The 22,452-nt window shown below is 40.6% G+C and overlaps 1 protein-coding gene across 1 annotated transcript; it reads right to left on the reverse strand.

The window, feature by feature from the left end:
* Positions 1 to 1,749: 1,749 nt before the first annotated feature.
* Positions 1,750 to 21,760, reverse strand: NBR1 (NBR1 autophagy cargo receptor). Its single transcript, XM_009819338.2, has 21 exons — positions 21,651 to 21,760; positions 19,209 to 19,271; positions 17,578 to 17,596; positions 17,177 to 17,199; positions 16,101 to 16,316; positions 15,461 to 15,535; positions 14,096 to 14,313; positions 12,886 to 13,050; positions 12,185 to 12,391; positions 10,735 to 10,894; positions 9,935 to 10,222; positions 9,339 to 9,491; positions 8,786 to 8,861; positions 8,201 to 8,311; positions 7,532 to 7,720; positions 7,278 to 7,412; positions 6,305 to 6,668; positions 5,907 to 6,001; positions 5,266 to 5,344; positions 4,402 to 4,507; positions 1,750 to 4,030 (listed from the first exon to the last, which is right to left on the reverse strand). Exons 1-21 carry the CDS (start codon positions 21,750 to 21,752, stop codon positions 3,854 to 3,856), a joined length of 3,021 nt encoding a protein of 1,006 aa, XP_009817640.2. The 5' UTR covers positions 21,753 to 21,760; the 3' UTR covers positions 1,750 to 3,853.
* Positions 21,761 to 22,452: the final 692 nt, after the last annotated feature.

Below are 22,452 nucleotides of genomic sequence, written 5' to 3' on the forward strand. Positions count from 1 at the left end.
ACCTACATTCAATGGGGAACTCACCTGAACATCAAGGCCACGGCATTCTCAATCAAGCACAGTATCATTAACAGTAACAGTAGCCTGACTAAAATCAAATAGTGCATGAACAGAATCTAAAAATAGATAAAATACAATAATAGAATCTAAAGATAGTCTACTTTTAAAAGTTAAAAATACAGTTGAACTCATTTTCCCAGGCTTCTGACAATCAAAAACTTTTACATCAGCTCCTAGTAATCTTCCCAAAAGCATTGACAATACCAAGCTGAGGAAAAGCAACCGTATTTTCATCGCAAAGACATCAGCTGAATGCCATTTCCTACCTGTGCCAGTCTTCCCTCTAGGCAGTCTTGTTTCAGCAACTCGGATATAGGTAGGACATTTAGCTTTGATAAACAGCAGCTTATACCTTTGCCCAGCTGATCCAGAGGCTTTGCATGAAGAAATCCTTAGGGCTCTATTATATAACATACTATTATAAAACACACCATGACAGAACTGCAGAGCACAAGGCTCATTCCACAGCCCACAAACCTGGGCCACAATAGCAGGACACGTGCTGATTCCAGGGGCAGCTGCGGTTTTCCTTGCTGACAAAGGAAGAGCCAGGATCTCATTTAACTAGCAGCAGCACACACAGCTGCAGCACTGCCCATTCAGCCCTGGAGGGCCACAGAAGGACATTTCACAGCAGCCCATTACCCCAGACTATGAAATTCTGCAAGACACCGCTTGGAAGCTCAAGGTAATTCAGCGTTCCCCATGATGCCAGAAGGATCTGGGCTTCTCTAACACAGGAAGGGCCTCATTATACTGTACCACAAGTCCCCATCTCTGCAGTCTCTTGAGGGCCCCAAGCAGCAAAGCTGCAGCTTTACCTACACTCTCAGTTAAACATTTACTAGCTTTTCAGTGAGAAGGAGTGGCAGCCTTGTCACAGAACTGGGACAACCAACCACGAAAGCTGGGAAAGTCATGAGTGTATCAGAGAGACCAAGTGAAAGGCACAGCGGGTGAAGTTTAACCCCTTCATGTACTGCCCTTAGGCAGTCTTTAAGGTTCACCATGAACCCCTACTCTCCCCCCACCTCCACGCACCAGTACCGCTGGGGAGAGTCCCGAGATCTGCAAGGGGAAGCAGAAAGCAAAGGCAGTAACTAACACGGGCTTCGAGGACCGTCGCCTCACTACCACGAAGCACGGAAGGCGCACGGGACACCGCCAGCTCCCGCAGGCCCGGCTCGACCCCGCCGTTCACAGCGTGCTTCTCCGGGCCCTGCACCGTCCCCCCGGCAGCCCCACACCCCCCGGCGGGGCGGCCGCCATCCGCCCCGCAGCTGCCCCGTCGCCCGGGGCGGGCGCTGCGGTGCCCCTCCAGCCGCCCCTGCTTACCGGGCGCCCGCCGCGGGCAGCAGCCGAGCCCAGCGAAGCAGAACCGAAAGCGCCGCGGGGCGGAACGGCTCCGGCCGAGGGCACGTGCCCCCGGCGGAAGCGGGGGCGGCCGCCCGGCCGCGGCCCTCACGCCGCCGCTGGAAGGCAGCGGCCCGGGGGAGCGGGGCGGGCCGCCCACGGCCACCGCCGAGCGCTCCTGCCCGGCCTGCCGCGCCACCCGCCGCTGGTGAAGAGCCCGAGGGAGAGGCGGAGGGAAAAAGTTTTATTGTAAGGACGGGGGGAAAGGCGGTCCTCTCCCTCCCCCCCATCACAGAGGACGTTAAAGTGCTCACCCTAAATGAGATAGAGAGGTCATATCTGCACTATAGAATGTATTATAAATTATACCATGCATCCATTAACAAAATATACAAAGCCAACAGAAATACATCTTAAGCCTGAGCATACATATCTAAACCCTAGTAAAAAGTAACCTAAAGAAAACAGCATTTCACACTTCACATTTCAATCTGCAATGAAGTGTTCCCTCCTCAAACATTTTAGTGTTTTGTTAATTTATAGAACACATTAACATTCTAAATATGAAGGTACACACAGAAAGAACACGTGTCCTGCTGGGCATTCCAGATAAAAGCAGACAGCCACACTATGCTTAGAAATTTCACCAGATACTGCACTTCATCCATGTCCCATCCTCCTCCTCGTTCTAGAGGAGGCATAAGCCAAAAGGTACTCAAAACATTATGCATAAGTTCACATGGGAAAAACCCAGTAGTTTCAAGTTCTATCTGGTCCACAGCAGACAGCTGTACTGGTGTACAGAGAGATGGGAAACACTGCAAAATAATTCTACTTATTTCAAAATAAACATTTCAGAGTATATCTTCCACAATCTATAAAAATAGGTTTAAAACAAAAATGGTATGATACATTTTTTTCTTCAATTATTTTAATGGCATCTTATCTCTAAGGGTATTATGTCTTTTAAAAAAATTACTACTACTGATCATCTGGTCAGTCACAATACTGATTCTGCTTCAGCTACGTTGTGACAAAACCAGGACACCTTAGTTTGAAGCAGCAGTAATAAAATATTTTAGGATCAATGGTCTCTTACTGCAGCAAGGAAAAAAGTTTGCTTGAAAGTAAGAACATAACCAACACTGCTGTTGCCCTCAGAGGATGGACTCTGAAAAAGTTATCTACGGATACACCACTGCACAGCAGTGTATGTTGCTCATTCCTCGTGATTCTTCAGAATAGAATCTCTCTCACATTTAGAGGGGAATTCTTAGATTTACACATTAAATATGGGCATCTAAAGCAAAATCTTGTGAGAAAAATGAATCCTACAGATGTATCTATGGAAACACGGGAGCAGCTAGAACCATCACAGGAGACCATACACTTAAAACTGCTTAAGTTAATGCATTTTTCAAACTATGATGCAAGTCACACAATCCCTACCTCAAGCACTCTTCCCATTCCTAAACTTTACCAGAATTTGTACTCCAATTCAGGTCTAGGTTTCTACACATTCTTCAATTCTTCTATGTAATATTAACAGAATAAAAGGTGTGCACAATACTGAAAAACGATAGTAGTAAGATTTTTAACATTTTTACAAAGAGCCTGTAAAGATTCTTAGAAAGGCCTTTCCTACCCTAGCGCTCCATTTTTAACAAAGTATTTTATGTAGGCTATATTTTCCTGTTAGAGATATGTTTTGCACTATCAATACTAGAGATGGTTCAACTGCTGCTGGTAAATTCACTCTCCTGCTTCATTCTGCTGCAAGAAACAATGACTTTCCTGGTATTCATCAGTTTAACAGTGGTTACACTTTCAGACTTTTCACAAGTTGTTTGATGGTTCAAGATGGCTTTCATGTATGAGCAACCTTTTTCTAAGAATCATTTGTAAAGCTTAAGTCTGTTACATTACTGTCATGCATTAGACAAATCCATTACTAAATCGTATCAGAAGAAACAACTTGCTAGTTGTGGGCATCTCTTGTAAATTAGGCAAGACTACATTTTAGAGCAGCATTTTACATTGGTTCCTATTCCAAAGCTTGTTAAAAGTCAACAAAACAGGCTTCCAGCTGCCTAAAAAAAAAAATATCTTGCACACAATAAAAGGGGAAGTTTCATCTGGATCAAAGTTTAAAGTAATTCTACAGGATTCCCTGATAAAAGGATTCAATATGGAATTAGAGACTTAAAGACTACTCATTTCACTACGAGGTCAAAATAACAGTTGAAATTCTGGTCTCCAATTCATAAGATGCTGTGACAAACAGTGTTTGACATTTCCATGAGAAAAAAGTCAAAAGCTCAAAGACATATCAAAGTTTTAGTCATGCCTCGAAACCAAAAACAGCTGAGGAGCAGCCTGCTACTGTTGCAGTGTTTAATGAGAGTTTACTCAATGAAGACAATTCCTCCACTAGGAAGGTTCAGCATCTACTGCTGTACCAGTCACTGTTACTGATCTGAAGCAATTCAGTTACCACTTGAACCATATTATTGTTGTGTTTCTTCAGCAGTCGCAGGTTTAACCGCCTGTCACAGAATCCCATCTCACACAGACTTGATAGAAGAGTGGCAGTGTGCTCTTCTGTAGCTGCAGGCTGCTGAAAACAAAAAGATAGTAAAGATAATTGATTTTTGCCATTTGAAGCTGTGGTCCTGCATTATACTGTAATATAATTAAGGCACAGAGGCCATTCTGTCCACAATTAAACTGTTTATATTCACTTTCACTATTCACTTACAAAGGTGAATTACTATTCTTACACGACGCTGTAAGACACTTGCTTCTATCTCCACGGTATGGATTTCCTTATCTGCTGGTGGAGCATACTTCAAAGGGATGCCACCAAGCTTAACATTTTACTGCTGCATGAAGGCCTATGTAGGATTTTGATAATTCATAAAACATAGACCTGTAATTTTAAGGTTGATATTCTAGGAAACTCACATAGCATACAGGAAAGACATTTACCTGTTCTATAACGGGTGGTCCAGCAAATAATGCTTTGTAGGCAGAAGCAGCAACTGACAAAGCTCCTTTAACTAGTTCTCCTGCAATGCTGCTTCCTTGAGGGTATCTGCAGAGAAGTCAGGTATTACTTTAGGGTCAGTAAAGCCAAGTGTTTGTTTCACGTGAAATGCAAGTCTCTCCCTGTTGATGTGCCATCTGAGATTTAGTTCTTGTTGGAGAGAACAACCTATGATGCAAAGGAATGATTGCTGTTTGGGAATTGAGCTATCCAGGAAGCTCACTCCTTTCTTGATACCCTCTATTAAATTGTGGGTTTATGCTGAAGTACATTAGCTTGGTTTCCGTAACATGGCCGTTTGTAAAGAATTAAGTATTCTCACGCAGAAGAGTACATCTATAAATGAAAGCTGTGCACTGCAACATGTCCATTCAGGCCAGGGTAACCTCCGTTTATTTTCCATCAATTCTTAAGTCACTTAATGTTCTGCTCAATGTTTTGTCTTATTCCTCCAGTCTCAGTATCTTAAGATGCTTAACTTTGCAGCTAACTTACGAAATCCCTATTTTAAGAATCCTGAGATTTTCCAGAAAACCCCCACAGAATTTTAGAAGGATTCAGCTTGAGCTCTTCATACACTTTTGCTTGCCAATTCTGCATCCTTCATCCTTTCTTCATAAGAAACCGACATCTTATGAAAATATAACATTATATAATTCAGCATATGTTTCCTTTAAGAAGGGAGGCCTTTCTACCAAAATACTGACTACATGAAATGTGTAAGCTAGTGCTTTTTCCTAGGTGCCTAATTTCGCAATTCTTCATTTAAAACAGTATTTGGGAAGTCACAGCTTCAGCTTCATTACCTTGGGTATTCTGAGCACTTCCGTTTACTAGTTAGAAATCCAGAAGATCCTGGTCCATGACTGTCTTCACCACTGGGTTCTGGAACAGGAAGAAAAAAATACCTTATCAACATGTCCAGTTAATGACAAGCTGAAGAGATGCAATATGTACATAAATGGTAAGGAGTGGGATTCAGTCCAAAATTAATACTTTCAAGTTTAGTTATCCAGACACAAACTATCCATACAGGATTCTCACTGCAGTCAAAACAATTAGAAGTATTTCAGAAGCCACTGGCTGATTAGTCAGTGGGTGTGTACTTTAACATGACATGAACTGCTGCCTGAGCTCCCAGTGACTGTAACAGCTTAAATACATAGCTCATTAACTGCAGACTGAGGTAGTTTTCCAGATGTCTACAAATACTTCTGAGTACCATCCTACCATTTCTAATTAATAGATGGTCTTAGCTGATCCACAAAGCCAATTACTTCTTTATTCAAATCTTCTATACAGTGAAATTTCAACACCCAGAGAAAAAAACAATCATTACTTGGTAGTTATTCTTGAGGACAGCAGAAATCAAGACATCAAATCCAATACAAGGCATAAGGAACAGGTGATAACTGTGGATGAACCCTTCATTAAGTACTGTCAATACCTTCTCTTATTTGATTATGAGGAGTAGAAGAGATATTCTCTGAAGCAGGTATGTTTGGTTCTTGGAAGATATGATTCTGAAGACATGCAAGATTCCTGAGAACATAAGGCAAAAAACCCTACTTTTACTACTTTTATTCTACATGTACACACGTAGGTAAGTCAAGATCAACAGACAGAAGAAAAAGCTTCACACACTCCCTTCTTTCCCTCTTACACTCACCTAATCAGTGAGTACAGGCTTTATAAAAAGTTGCAGGATTTAGGATGTTCACTCCAGTATGTGGCAAAACTTTTGTTGCAACAATTTCTGTTTGGACACTGAACTTCAAGCACAACACACTGCAGACTCTACAGCAACACTGAAATAACCATTTTGTTCTTGTTGAAGAAGCATACCTTTGTGTCTGGGGTAAGGTGTCCACGATCTCTGGGGTTAATGGTACTACAGCCAGTGTTTGCGAAGTTGTCAAAATATCGCTGACGCTGTGGATCTGTGGCTGGCTTCCCCCTTCTGGATTCTCGGCTCCTGTTTCAGGTTCTCCTGTCTTTTCCAAACTGGGCTGAGAAAGAGCCGAACTATACATAGACTCCCCTAAAGGACGACTGGTGTCAAAGCACTCAGGGAGAACGATGATATAATCCTCTGATGAAGCAGAGGAGCCTTGACTTTGAACATCATCTTTATCATCATCTTCCTCTTCATCAGAATTGCCAATATCACTACAGGGGCTTGCTCTCTCATCAGACAGTGGAAGATCCCCTAACAGAAAAAAAAAAGTGAAGTATTAACAATTGTTCATTTTGTATGGATAACAGCAAAGACAGTATTGTCCAGATATAAAAGGCAAGTATTCTGAAACAACTGTAAACCTCTGCTGCTGATATTAATGGTATAATTTTCTTTGTCTATTGTGGGGAGGGTGGGGATGTAGTATGAAACAGTGATAGATCTTAATGTTAAGCCTATGCAGATATGCTGCTGGTACTAATGCTTACAATAAAAATATGAGTAAGAGCTACACTGAGAACTTAAACAGTAGTTTTCAGCGCCTAAATTACATGCATCGGAAAGTTCAAAGCACTGACTTCAAGCTACACGTACAAAATATGGAAGCACCAGCCATGCTTAACATATGAGCGCTTATCTGAATACCCCACTGGAACCTTTATGTCTCAATTTCACTTTTTTTAAAGCAGTTGTTAAACTAGCTGCTTGTTCAGAGTACTAACACCAATTTTCTGATGTAATAATGATTCTCTTGACCTAATGAAGATCAAATTTCCTAGAACAGCATCAGATCTTTCTACACCTGCTTTTTTTGTAGCCTTTATTACAGCTGTATCTTAAATTCAAACCTATTTTACTTACCACAGTCATTTTCTGTCATTGCCTCTGACTGATGAATCTTTGCTTCCTTTTTGGAAGTGGAATTAGTTTTTATCCTAGGAGATTCTTCATTTATCACATTGCAACTGAAGGTGTCTTGCAATGTTTGTAAAGAGTCTAATAAAATAATCAGGAAAAACAAAGCAATATCACCACCTGCAGTGCAGGGTAATTTGTGGCCAATGTCTGACTGCAAAAAAGTAAAGCCACAGAAGCCAGCTACAAACAGTACTTACTCTGGATAATTTTCTTTTTTTGTGGGGGCTTATGGTCAGGTGCAGCATCCAGAGTTAGAGAGCGAATTACAGTTTCACAGACAAACTGAGTCCCACTCATATCTTCTTCCCCTTCCTCCTGGTTCAATGGATGTTCAGCTTTCACTTTCACTATGCAAGTATCTGCAGAAAAGCAGGTTTCTGTCATTCCTTTGAAAGGGAAACATAATCAATTATTTTAACACCACCACAAGGAAATGTAAGTATAAAAATTTTTTTAGGCTAGCCAAGGCTAATATTGACTCCATGTGTTAATTCTTTTTAAAAACTGAAATATTTTGGAATTCAGTTCAAGTTGGATGTGAAAGTGATTGAGAAGTATGGAGGCCATACCTGGAGTGTTTGAGTATAATCTAGTCTATAAAGGGCAAATTATTAATTCCCCCAACAATTCTAGTAGACAAGTCAAGAGAAGCATTTGTATTGCTAAATTCTACATGTATTATGCTCAGCCTCTACAATCACAGACTAGCGTCAGACTACAGGTTTATGAGCCAAACAACTGTTTGTTTCTCCACAGAAGGGAAAGACAGGAGTTAGAATTCTTTTTAGACATTAAGACTGCTGACTGCATGGAAGTGACAATATCCTCCTCCCCTCACCCCCAAGCTCCCCACAACTACTGCTTACCAGGCACTAGTTTAAATCCACTCCCCTCATTCTCCTCCTCTATCTGACCTAAGCCAGGTTTCTCCAGCAAGGGGCTATCATGTGGCAAAGGGGACATGCATGGAGTCATGTCTGAAAAACAAAGGTAGCAAAGATAATTGGCACTAAAGGAGTAGGAACCTTCCTTCCTCCAGGAGGCAACCTTTTAAGTGGTTATCCTTTTTTAAGGGATGTTCTTCCAGGACTGAAGAAACCCAGTTATCTTACAAGATAATTTGGTGAAATAAACAACAACTAGCTTTGCATTACAGTGGCACTGGTTGAGCAAAGAAAATGGCAGCCGCCTTCAACGTCTGGAATCTTATGGTCTTGGGGATGTGAAGCTGAAAAGAAGCTAAGACTGAAAAATACAAAGGATACAAAGCACTATCAAATATCTCCTCTAAGACTGCAGCAAGAATTAAAATGAAAAGACAGGAGAGCTGGGAAGACACTCTACCCTGAAGAGCAAATAAGCCTTTTGCACAAATAAGTTCAGGTTTTCATTGGGTAAACAGTTAACTCAGAATGCCAGAGACAGCGCACAGAATGTAAGAAGAACCTTACCAACAGGAGTATTGTGTGGCACTCGCTCCAATTCCTGCACAATATTAATGTCCAACAGCTCAAAGGACAGCAAATCCTACAGAAGGAAACATCACACAGTTTTCATCAGCAAACCCTGAAGTGGAATTTTATGCTGTACTTCCCAGCATTAGATCCCATTAACTTACAAATAAGTCTACTCCACTTTGTTAATTACTCAGAATGATCTCGGAGAGAGGGCAGAACATACATCCAGGTCATAGAATATATGACACACAAATTAGGGCAGCAAAAAGCAAAGCTAAATACTCCCTTGTTATGCACCAGAGAAAAACCCAACCCTGTGACTATTGAGAATCTTAGTCTGTCCTGCACATACGCCTTCCATATAGTGACAGTCCCCAATACTAACTCAAGAAAATACTTCTGCCATATAAAATGCAATGTACTCTTCCTGAAAATACAGTAGTTATTTTGGAGCTCAGAAGCTTTTTATTCTTATTATTCTTCTTTGTACCTATATATCAAACCCAAGGTGGTTTGTTTTATCTCTAGCTGAATTTTAGCATTTTACCTGTGCAGTGAGGAGATCAACAGATGGGATATAAAATTCTCTCTCACTTGGCAGATTTTTGATGTTTAAAGGAATACTTGGCAGAGGTATTTCAGCCTGTTCCATGATTTTCCCCATCAGTTGAGCACCTGCTTCTGCCTTTAAGGAAGCATCCTGCAAAAGCAAAAAAACCAATGTCCCAGAAGCCCCTTAAGGCAGGCAGCAAACAAAACAATTACATTAAATGTAAAGCCTGAATACTGTGTATAAGAACACAAGTAACTTGAAAAGAGGTTTAATTCAACTTATTTTAGAGCCAAAGGGACAAGAGCTAACATAAAGAGAAATCCTGAAGTGTTTCAGTTCAATCAAAGAACTAGACGAATAGCTGCAGACTGATTACTAATCCCATGCCTGTCAAGAAGAATGACCATTTTAGAACTTACAAATGCAATAAAAGTTGTGTTTCTTTTATTAAAAAGTTAGAAGCAAACAACTAAAAATAATCCCCTCGCAATTCATATAGTTAGGAACACTACGCCTTTGCACCAAACAATATTCATTGCTCCTTTACTAGGCAATTCAGAACTGCCCCAAATACTATATGAGTTACTTGCCTGTTTGGTGCTGGGAACTTTATCCTTCTGACAGAAGTCAGAATCCTTCAAATTGCTTTCTAGATAGTCAGTAGCTGGGGAGGGATCCACGACAATACTGCACCAGATCCTGGGCCCAAACTGCTCCCCTCTGTGTGACAGTCTCCAGTGAGACGTGTAAGTTCCTTCTATATTAGGAGCTACAAACTCCACTGAAACAGTTCCTACTTGCCCCGATGGAAGGGATGGCACTAACACATCTTTTTTTTCAGAAGATGCCAAGGTCAGATTTCCCCACATAAGTTTCAGCTGAAATATACAACAGAAAAAGCAGAAGTTAACTTCACAAGCTTCTCTGCAAACTGTGGGCAGTAAGGAGCACTTAAAGGTCCTCTGCTGAAAGGCTCTGTAGACACTAGGCATGGAGAAGAGAGGCTGCTAGTAAACATTCTCACATTAGTCACTATCACCACAAAGTAAGAAGATATCCCCATCTTTCAGCAAGAACTCAGTCACTCGCAGAAGAAAGGCTTTTTGAAGCCAGAAAAGCAACACAGCTGTTGTAAACAGGGTTGAACTGTAACATTGTAACAGCACTGGAAGACTGTTCAGTGATGTTAATTTTGATTGCTTTTCTCCTATAGTCTGCAGTTGTGAAGAGTACCTAGACAGGTTATTGCCCCAGAATTCCCAGCTTGTGAATTAACAGGTCAAATGAAATCCTAAAAGGGTTCTGACAGAGAATTCAGATTCCTAATGCATACAAATATTATCTTCCAGAACTATATCAGTGTGTAAAAGTAATAGCAAAGGAAAGATACCTTTGTGTCTGAGCTCCATTCCACACTGCCAGTATTTTTCATTCGCCAGTGTTTGATAAACTTTGTCCCTGGTTGCAAGTGAGTCCCGTCTGGCAAATTCTCATCCACAAATACTGCACTTAGTGTTGGGACAATTGCTTGGAAGGGTTGACTAGGACTCCTGGGATTGGGGGGGGGAGGAAACAAACAAATACACCAGAAAAACACCATTATTGAGGAAGTTGTACAGCTGCTATTTCACTGGCTAAAAATGGAGGAGGCCATTTAGTTTGTTTTCTTCTTTCACCTCTAGAAGTGTTTCAAAATTCTAATGTTTCAGCTACCGTTTTCATGTTTAGACTTAACACCACAAAGCAGTTTGCTTTCCTTTGCTCAAGGAAAGAAGAAACACCTCAAAACAAGATTTGCTTACTTGGGGGAATATTATAATTACAGAACTCAGGTTTAACAGAGGAAAGTTCACTGTTCTTCATTTGATTTAGTCTTACAGCACTTCAGGCTATGCTATTCTCTTAGAGAAGGAAGTCATTATCTTTATGGTATTGAATCAAAAAGATTGTGCTATAGTCTAAGCACTAGTGTCTTTTATTTGGCCTTACAAGCATCATTTTTCAGCAAGAAACCACAGACTTTCCCTGAAAGGGCCTCAAAAATAGATTTAATCCAAAGCTTTACTGTTAATTTGGGCACACTGAGAGGGAGCTTGTGAAGCAGCTCATATGCATGCCAACTTCAAAAGATAAAAAAATCAGCCCTAATTAGCATCAGGTTTGTTCCTGTAATATGCTTGTTTATCAAAAAGGAAGCAAAGATAGCTATTTCAAGCTCCCCACACATGTAAGTAACTGATTAATGTTAATTTGACTTTTAAATAACTTAAACAGAAGGGATGAATTAAAGAAATTAGAACTATACAAGTTTTACACCTGTACATTCATAAAACCAAAGGGAACGGAAAATGCGAAGTGTTTGCCTGCAAAAGCTGCTGTCTAAGAGTCTCAGCCTAAGAGCACGTAAAAAAGGAAAAAAGAAGAAAAAGATTACTGAACATAGGCACTCAGAACATATTTGACTATGCAGAGACACTTAACATATAACAGGAAGATACAGACTTTTTGAAACTGGCAGTAATGTTAACTTACACTGTAGGCACATGCATGAGTATACATGTAACCCTAGGTACTCCCCTTCCTCCTAAATCTGTATCAATCTAAGTTTCTGGCAATAACCATCAGTTGCTTTTTTTCTTCTCCTACTCTCCTCCCAAGTAAAAACAATAAAAACACTCCACCTTGCAAATTCTATTTAGACAAAGTTCTCACAGGGACCAGTGACAAATAATACTTTAAATAAGCCATTTCACAACCACCCTCCTGTAACTTTAACTTGGTCTCATCACGAAAGGACAGACAGCACAACTAAGAAATGCTCAGCTAACAACGTCTCTTACAGGAAGGTATTAGGTTGGAGACTCTCAGATTTCAGAGTAGGTGAGCCACTAGTTTCCAATACATGGACAGAGTTCCACAGATTAATTTTCCTGTGCAATTTTAGCTGCTTTTTGAGCTCTCGGACCTCTGCCTTTCGCTGTTTCTTCTCTGCTCGTAATCTTTGCTTTTCTGCCTTCAGAAATCTTTTGTCCATCTGTTTCTGGAGCCTGCAGAAAGAATAAGCCACCTTGTTACAATACATTAAGTTGCTTACAATTTAGCTTTAGCCAACCCAGTCTTACCCTCAAAGGGAACACTTCACAAAATGTCTTATGCTTCTAGATTGGATACCAGATGATTTTAAGAGAACATCTTCACAGTTGCTTGTGAAGATATTTTGAATGTCCTCAGTGAAAGAGCAAACTTAAAGGCAGATTAGAATATGCTCAAAGAAAAAGCAAGGTCTCAAAGTTTGCTACCCACCTATGACACAAAATTCTGTCTTTTCTACTTTGTTATTAAAAAACCTGTAAGATTCATGACTTAAGCCATTTATAAATACATAGTTATTTTTAGCTACCCACAATAAAGTTTGAGCACCATTTCCAATTCTTGTTATCTCTAAATCTAAAATAAAAAGCTGAACATCAGCCCCAATACAGGTGTTTCCACTTTGCTATCAGGATAATCTTGTCAGGTACTGACAGGTACCACCATTTACCTAACTTGCTCCAGAGTAGCAGGCAGGCGAGGTGAAAACTCTGCAAGGCTGCAATTTTCAGCAATACATAGTATAGGTCTTCGCAGCTTTAACAGGACATGATTAGGGTCATGTGCATATGTTCCCGCTTCACACTGTTCACAGATATTGTAGGCTGGACAAAGGCTGCAAAGCAGAAAAGGCAGGAGGTTACCAAGAGGCAGACAAAGAATCAATGCACTAGAAAAAGACACTGAAGGATAATTAATCCTTACATTTCTGCAGGGAAACAATTCTTTATCATACTACCATTGTAAGCAGTGCCCAAGTGAAACAGAAGCTAGTTCTCTCACTTACACATCAAAATTTGGAGCCATCTGGAATATCTAGATCAGTATCTCTCCTGGCAAAACTGCAACACAGTTCTCACTTCCTTCTTGAATACACATTGAAAAAAACTTACGTTTCCTCTAGCACAAGTGACTAACAATTGTTGCCATAAAGGATAAAACATTATACCAAAATCCAATGCCAGAAACAGCATCATAATTCTGAAAACATAGAGGGTATGTCAACTGAAGTATTCAGGGATGCAAAGCAGATTGCTCCTGCAGGAATAGGACTGGTAAAACACAGACTGTCAACTCCTGCCAGCAAGAAAAATAAACATCCAAAGAAAAACCCCTGTTGGCATTCCAATCACTGCTGCTGCCTAGTCCTAAAATATTTACCTCACTTTTGACACCTCACTTAAGACACTCATCAAAACATATTTCATGTTATTAAACTGACAACAGTGAGGTCAAAAAAAGCATGACCTGCCTTAGTCTCACTGTCAGAACTAAATACAGAACTATTACAGACTGGTGTTTATAAGTGTTGGGTTTTTTGTTTAGTTAACTGAATGAAACATTTTCCTTTACAATTACTGCATGTTATATGCAAAAAACAAAGAGTGTTTGAGAACATAGCAAGTGTGATAAAGTTCTCTCACTTTGTTTTAACAATCACATTTTCTCAAAATAGTATTAATTTTGCTCTTATGTAGATAAGGTCTAGTCACCACAACAGAGATCATAAGCAGTTTGAGACACATGCTAGGGGTTCTGAAATGTACAGCACGCTGCAGATTATAAATCTAGAAGTCTACAACACCAAGATAGTTTCTCAGACTCATTCACATGCCTTACATGTTAGGTTTCCCACACTCCCATCTCCCACCATTTTCTACCTGCACTGGTAGCGAACTCCAACAATTCGGGCCTGGCAGTTGCAGCAGGAGATCAGCCAGTCACACTGGTTGCCATTCTCTGACTGGCTCTCTGAAGTTGGAGGTGCTGCTGTAACAGAGCTCTCAGAAAAATCTGTAGGCTGATTGTGATGAACAAGCTTCTCATATAGCTTCTGTTCCAGTTTCTCAACAGTTTCCTTAACTACTTGTTCCCTGAACTGGAAAAAAATTAAAGTAGTCATGGATGAGACCCACCTATGCAGCTTCAAAAGTTGGATTACATTGTCCCAAGTCTCCCAATCCATAAGTCATAAGCAGGTCAGAATCCACTTCCCATCCCCCCAGCACATTCCAGATGAAGTTAAACAAGTATCACATTCCTCAAAGAAGATTTGTATTTTAGAAAATACCAGCCCATAAGTTTTAACAAGGCAAATTAAAAATCATATATTCAAGTTTACAATATTAAGGTTCTCCCATAATCTGGCACAAAGGGGAGGAAACTAATCTCTGAGACAACTAACCACTCCCAACAAACCCCTCTGGAGTCTCTATCATTATTAAGTCCTGATTTTGTCCACCAGGGATGTTTTAAATACAACCATCAAGTTCCCCTATCTTTAGTTTGCAGAAAGAAGTGGCCAAGGAAGGGAGATGCTAGAAAAGAAAGCTTAAAAATAAATGCATATACTATTGTACCACTGTACTTTTCAGTTTCAAGAACTCACTAGCTAATTAATTCTTAGCATTCCTATCTAACTGCTTCTCAGTGATGTTTATTAGCTGTTCAAAACAAGTTAACACCCACATCTTATAAATTTATAGGTTATACTCATTGGTCTTCTGAAAGTATTTTCTTAAACGGAACAATCAAGAAAAGCAAGGTCATCAAATGCTATGCTTCAAGTCTCAAGAGACCCTAAGCATTACCCTACTGAAACTGGTCAAACAAGAGACTCCAATAGCAACACCATATTTCATGCTCTCTCTCATCATGAGTGCCCTGAAGTCCCTATGACTATCTGGAGTGCAACAAGGATTCTGGCATGGGAGCTACTTAAAACTACACTCAAACTGATCAAGTGCATAAACCAAACAATCCACTTTTGACAAGTGGCATGTAACAAACTTTTTTTTTTAAAGGTAACACCTACACAGTAAAGTCATAGTTAGACATCTAGTTTCCATTTAACACCACAAAAGCAAAATGGTTAGATGCCTAAATGCCCTTTTAGATCCTGGTCACAAGTACTGAGAGCAAGTGTGATCAGATGTATAGAGCTATGCATCAGAGGTATCTTCGCCACCCACAGCCTCTTATGTATTCCTTTAAGAATACTAAAATTCAGAAGAAAACACACTTACTGTTTCCAAGTAGCTAGTAAACCATCCTGGAGGATTTTCATTTGTTCTTCCTGTTCTAGTGTGGTTTAACTTTTGCTGGGGAAAAAACAAAACAAACAAAACCACACACCACAAAAATAAGTCACAAACCTTAAGCATGCAAAGCTGCAAAAAACCCTCAATACAGCAAGTTAACCACGTTCAAATACCTTTCCCCTCAAGTGTCTCTACAAAAAAAAATTTCAAGTGCTTTGGAAAACAGTGGAAAAGCAAGACAAGGAAGCCACGGACATTTTCCTGAAAGATTTTTGCCTTATTAGCATTTGAGTGTAATTACACATCAAAGCCAAAGAAACCAAGTCAAGCAGAAGTTACTAGATGGCAATCAGGGCTTCAGGAGACCAATTGCTTTGTTTATCAAAATACTTAAGAATGGTCAACAGGAAAGAACCTGCATTTCTAAATGCAGCATCAAAATACACTCTTGAAGACATTCAAAACAATTTTGCAAGCTTCAGTGGATGCAGGTAGCTGAAAATGAAGACCAACTCCTGAACTCAGAGTTTTTATGTATGGGTAAAAATGACGATCAGTCTATAAAGTGAATTACACTTATGAATTCTTTGTTTTAATGAACGTATAACCCAGCTCTGCATCCTACCTGAATTGTCAGCTCCTTTTCATTTTTTAAGTCTTCCTCTAATCCCTGAGCTGGCATGGAATAGTGCGAAAGAGGTTTCTTCTCATCTTTAAGAGGTGCCAACTTTTCTGTCACAGTTTTTCCATGTAGTTGCAAAGAAGAATATGAAGTTTCTTTCAGAGAAGAGTTTTCTCCATACACATTCATCTGAAGTTGATTTCCTTGTTTAACTGCAATCTAAATAAACAGTACATACATACACCACATTTACTCCACTTACAACCACCATAAAAAAATCCTGTAAAAATACAGCACTACACTACACTGGAGAGGTTGAAGAAAGACTAACATACATAAAAAGAAAGACGGAGTGAAATGCCAAGGTACAGCCAGGTGATAGTCTACTCTGCCTTTCTTAAAGGTTACCAATATGCTTATGAAAAGTTTATTATAAGCAAAAGGTTAATTATGTAGCTATTCTGAAGGAATTTTTCAATCTACAATAAAGCTGTTCATATGAGCCAGTAAACAATAGAGATTCTGTCCAGGAACTTACAGTAAATTTTAATTTATTATTATTTTCAAATTATTATCAGATTTGAAATTCAGACCACGAGCAAGAAGTTCTTGAAAGCATTAGTATTGTACAACTGAAATTTAAAGGAATGCAATTTTTATTTTGTTTAAGAAAAATTAACTGCTTATAAAGTAACTAAGCATTGATACTAATTAAAAGTTTTATTGCCAGAAAGTACAATATTGGAGTCTACGTGGCAGGATTTTTGAAGGGATCCCATTTGAGCCCAGTATCTCCAAACATGGAATTACTGTTTAAATGTTTGAGAAAGCCAGTCATTTAACCCATGATTTGGCTGCTCAGGGCCCTGAATCACAACTGCCTATTCAACTAATTTATACAAATCAAAATTAGCCTGGATGGAAAAAAAATTGTAGCAAAACATTCAAGCTAGTGTCCAAAGCTAGAAAACTGAGCTATTCTGATTTCCATGGGCCAGGTAATGCTGTTTTTTTCTCAGCGATACCAATTCTCATTGGAGAAGGATAAATATATTGAAAAAGTCAAAGAGAACATTTACCTTCAGAGCTTCTTCATATTCCTCTAAAGAAAAAGGGAAAGAAATGTGAATTTCCCCTGTCTCAAACAACAGATGTAAGTTTAGTACATAGTATTTAGGGACCCTTACATCAAGGAGTGTCTCCCATACCTTCTGTAAATTCTTTTAAAATAGTGCTACTGAAGGAAGGAGCTGTATATACGGTAACAGCAAACATGTTCTCACAGCCTAGAGACTTCACATTCCTTTAATTTAGTAATTTCCAATTTGTTCCTATGGATCAAAAGCTCCTTCCTTTGGGAAGAATTTGATGCCCAACCATACACAAAATCAAAAAGCAAGCATTCTCAACTGTTTCTCCAGAAACAGAACAACAATTGGAGTCTGTTTACTGCTTTCACTTCAGTAAAGTAGCAACTCACCTTTGCTATTCACAGAGACCTGCAAAGAGAAATAATAGTGAGTAATAGCCACTGATACATTTTTGTGATTCTCTTAACATGTTTTCAGAATAAATGTATTTTTATTCAGAGTTTCTAAAAGACCACTCCTTCAGATATTACAGAATCACAGAATCATTAAGGTTGGAAAAGACCTGTAAGATCATCAAGTCCAACCATCAACCTGACACCACCATGCTCACTAAACCATGTCCCAAAATGCCATGTCTACATGTTTTTTGAACGCCTCCAGTGATGGTGACTCCACCACCTCCCTGGACAGCCTGTTCCAATGTTTGACCACTCTCTCAGTAAAGAAATTTTTCCTAATATCCAGTCTAAACCTCCTCTGGCACAACTTGAGGCCATTTCCTCTCGTTCTATTGCTAGTTAGAAGGGAGAAGAGACCAACACCCACGTATTTGTTATTGCTGCCATGTTTAATCATTAATCAATGTTGTGATGTTCTGGAGTAGACCATGTTCTTTATTAGATTTGCACAATAACCAAGGTCTCTGGCACCTACTAGCATCCAGAACAAGTGTGGTGTCATCTACTGGAAGTAAGCTAGCACTGGTACCACTGGGTTCACTACACAAGTATACAGAGGTTGGACCCAGTTGCTTGTAATGCCCAACATGAAACACTTAATTGTTCTTTTGATTTAGATACAAGCCAAGCCCACCTTCTACAGGTGATGATTTATCAATTTTGCACATAGAAGTTACTAATACAAGAAGCTATTTAATCACTACAGTATTGCAGGATTCTGAACAACGTTTACAGATCTTTTTCAAATACTGATAGAGTAACAGATGCATCTATAGATTTATATAAATACAGGCTGGAAAATAAAGGGACAATCTTTCCCTGAAATGTTGCTGGAAGCCTCTTGACATTTCCCCTTAGGGGCAGGGGGGGAAAACCAAAGATCCCTATCTCCATAATTTAGTAGAGCTACAAACCAAGTAGTGGAACACAGAGTTTGCAAAAGTTATGTTCTGTTTGTGAGCTACATTCTACTCTAAATCTCTAGATAAACACAAAGAATATGAGAGGGTGATGTTATGCCAAGCAGGAAGTTACTCAACAAGGACAACTAGAAGTATCCAATTTGTTTTCTGAGTCAGTAATCTGCTTGGAGATTACAGCATTTGCATAAAACAAGCAGAGGATTTGAGTACACCAGATCACTGAAGTAAACATATGCTAATGACAGGGGACCTACTTTTTTCAGAGGAAGGAGTATAGATTGAAGAGACAGGACTTTACCATGGCTGTAAACACAAATAGTTACAACTACCTTATTCTGATAAAATGAAAAATAAAAAAGTCCCTCAACAGAAGCATCCCCGCCTCAGAGCACACTGAACCACTGGCTGTTTCTATAGGGTGGGAAAAAGAAAGGTAGTAGCTTCCAAAAAAATATTTTAAAATAAGTACGCTACATTAAGAGTAAAACCACAAGACTAATAGTTATTTTCTTATCGAAGGGGCAAAAACATCACCTCTGATCCACACTCTGAAGGACCCACTACAAATTATCAAGAGGCAGAAAGGTTCACAACAGTCATATTTTGGTAGACCTGCTGGGGGGGGTGGGGGTATTTTACCTCATCATTATCCTCATCAATGTATTTGATCTGAATGTTGTCCAGGTCAAAGGAAACTTTAACCTGTAAAGAAAAAAGAATGCAAAGCCACAATGAGACAGGACTACATATGTTTTCAGTTAACCATTACTACTAACAGGGAAAAATGTTTTAACCCTTCCACCCCTCCCTTCAGTTTCTCAGTTGAAATAAACACTATTTTACAAAATCCATTCTTCTGGAGTTGAACAACTCTCCCCAGTGCCTTGCCTCCAACATTTACTAACGTGCTATAATGAAAAAGTTAATTTCTTTCATGTTTCACCTTCCCTAGTTAAAGTTTACCTCAAAATAAATAATAACAACCTTTCCATTATAAGAGGACTAGCTCAGGGTTAATGAACTCAGTCACAGTAAACACTGCAATATATAAAGGCTAAAGCCAGCAATCACTGAATGCTAAATTTTACATTAAAAAGCACTAGGAAGACAGCTCACACAGGCAAACAGACTTTTTTCACAAATCTATTTGTGTTTTGAGAAACTAGGATTAATTCAAGTATTAAGAAGAGCGAAGTATCTCATTCTACCACTCACTGGCTGATGCACTGTACATTTGAACATATAAATCCATTATAAAGATCAGAATCAGAAGAATAAAGCTGAGCAGCTATTTTGTATCTTGTATTAATAGGGCAGAACAACCAACATCAAATTAACCATAAATGAAGGCGGTTGTTTCTCTACATTGTGTAACAGTCTTTGAGGCTCATGAGCATTTTTGTATCATTTACCTACACAAGCTGTATTTTTCTCGATAGAAACTCTCTCTGAAAAACTGCTATATCTGAGACACATTCTGCTACCCTGGACCGAACAGAAGAACACCAGCAGCCTTAGAAGACAGTAAATGGCTGGGACTTACATAGCACCATAAGAGCACAATGACATAGCTACATGCATTCTGCAAGTGAACGTGCTACAGGCGGGTTCTTCCAGTGACATATCCCAAATTAATTTTGGGAGTGCAGCAAGAGAACCAACTCAGCTTGTCAAGAAGAAACTGTGGTCTGTATCTACACTATCTAGTACCACAAATTGTTCCCCTAGAACTCAAGCTAGAATCAGAGATCAGGTTATTCCTTATGAACACCAGACATGTTTAATAATACATTAAAACGTAGGAAGGACACAGTTTAACTGATACTACCTTGAAACAGTAATTCACACAACATAATGCAGAGACACCCAGTGGTACTACCTTGCTTAGAGAAACGTTATCATAATAGAACACCACACCTTGAACAAACACACCCTCCCTCTCAGACTACTTAAGATTAAGGGCAACACCATGCTTACATAGCAATCTGCTTCCAGCTTTGATTCAAGTAGGATTCCTAATAGTTCATACGTTCCTGCATGATCTACTTGCCAAGTATTTTAAGCCTGAACTACAGCCTCTTCTAGATGACTGAAATACAATGAGTGAAGTTGATGCAGTTCAAACTTTAAATTTGAATAATTCACAATGCAAGAACCTCCTACAAGATACACTGGAATATGTTAGATAAAAAAAGAACTGAAAAAGAGAAAATAAAATACTGGCAAGATCTGTTAAGATGCAACTTTGAGTAAGCTAAAAAAAGCAGAACAGTTGATACAGAATACAAAAAAAAAATCACTGCAGCTTCATTGTAATCAAGGGAATCCTTACTACACAATTTCAACCTTAGCCAATACAGGAATTTTCACTAAATAGCACTGGAAATAAACATCCTAACAAAAACTACTCAATATACCAAGTGCACGATACACAGACCTTCATACGCAACTGTGTATGCATGCATGGCCCATTAGCAAAAACAGTTATATGCAAACAAGCACACATAAGGCACCAGGAAGGATGGAACCAAAAAATGTATGTTAGTGACTCAGTACCCCAGAAAGCAAAGATAAATCTTCAGCAAAACGTTCTATAAGCAACAGGAGAGTGTTACTGCACCATATCTACTCGAATGAGTAAAAGAATGGGAGATTAAGAGGAACAGACTGTACGTTACACGAGTACAGTGCCAAAAGCAAGTATACGTAACTGGAAAAGAGCAAAGCACACAGCTACGGCGACCTGCTCCCACAGAAAAACAAGTGACCGATATGAAGCTTTAAGCAAAACAGGCCTTTCATGCCACTCTAAGTATGTAACAGGAGTAAAAGTTCCTGTTAACGCTTAAAGAAAAACCTGAGACCGCAGCAGAATAGAATACCAGTTCTAACAGCCTGTGAAATATGGGACACGGCTTAGGAAGTCCAGAGAGAAGATGCTAGGCTCTCGGAGGCGCTTAAACTCCCAGCGCCTCACCAAGACAGCTCCCCACAGCTGCAGCACCGCGGCTACGGCAGCGCTGCCCCGCGGCGGGCCCTCCGCTCTGCCTCCTGTGGCGAGGCGGGATGGGCAGCGCTCACCATGGCCTCCACATCCGCCCACGTCGTGTGCGCCGAGTCTGACACCAGGAAACTCTGGGTCTCTCCACGGCAGGCGACGCGGAGGTTCACTTGCGGTTCCATGCCGCGCTCCTGAGAAGGCAAGTGAATCCCTGTCAGGCTGCCCGACAATCCTAACATGGCGGATCGAACGCGGCCAGCCCCGCGCCCTCCGCGCGATACTATTGGCGGTCCCACCTGCCACTCATCTTTCCCGCCGCCCTGGTTGGCGGGGGCGGGGCCAGACACTGTGAAACCACAACAATAAACAGAGCCGGGGAGCACGCAGGCCGGGAGGGGGGGGCTTGGTGCGCCACCGGCAGACACGCACTTCCGAGACTATACCACAGCTCCCACACTACGCCGCGCTAGCACCTGCGCACTCCGGTGAAATACGTGCGGCAGGGTCACGCGGCAGCGGCAGAGCCAATCACCCATGCTCTTCTCTGCCCCGCCCCGCCCTGCCGTGGCAGGGGCAGGAGTGTCACGAGACAGGAGGGAGCTAATAAGAGGACGCTTCTGGGCCCACGTGTTGTGGCCTGGGTGTAGGATTGGTTGTTCAGGTGTGTTGTGTTCCGGGGTGGTGGAAAGGGCGCGAAATGCGATACTGCAGGGTGGCTCCTGAGGGTGGTGAGTGCCTCTGGACTGGCTGACCGCCACTTGCTTTTGCCTTTGCTTCGGTAGCGTCCCAGTGGGCCGCGCCAGCGGCGATCCGGTCTCCCTGCGGCGGCGGAATAGCAGGGGCCGGGCGGCCGGGGTGCGGTGAGCTGGGCGCGGGGCCGCT

Source organism: Gavia stellata, chromosome 28 (assembly GCF_030936135.1).
Source record: "Gavia stellata isolate bGavSte3 chromosome 28, bGavSte3.hap2, whole genome shotgun sequence".
Lineage (NCBI taxonomy): Eukaryota > Metazoa > Chordata > Aves > Gaviiformes > Gaviidae > Gavia > Gavia stellata.

What these genes read in the sequence shown, in the direction of transcription:
- NBR1 (XM_009819338.2), bottom strand. Translation starts at nt 21,752, where the DNA reads ATGGAACCGCAAGTGAACCTCCGCGTCGCCTGCCGTGGAGAGACCCAG. An exon ending in TTACTAGCTACTTGGAAACA is followed by an intron (nt 14,314 to 15,460) that starts GTAAGTGTGTTT and finishes ATTTTTTTCCAG; the next exon opens with TTCAGGGAACAAGTAGTTAA. An exon ending in AAGTGCTCAGAATACCCAAG is followed by an intron (nt 4,508 to 5,265) that starts GTAATGAAGCTG and finishes ACTTCTCTGCAG; the next exon opens with ATACCCTCAAGGAAGCAGCA.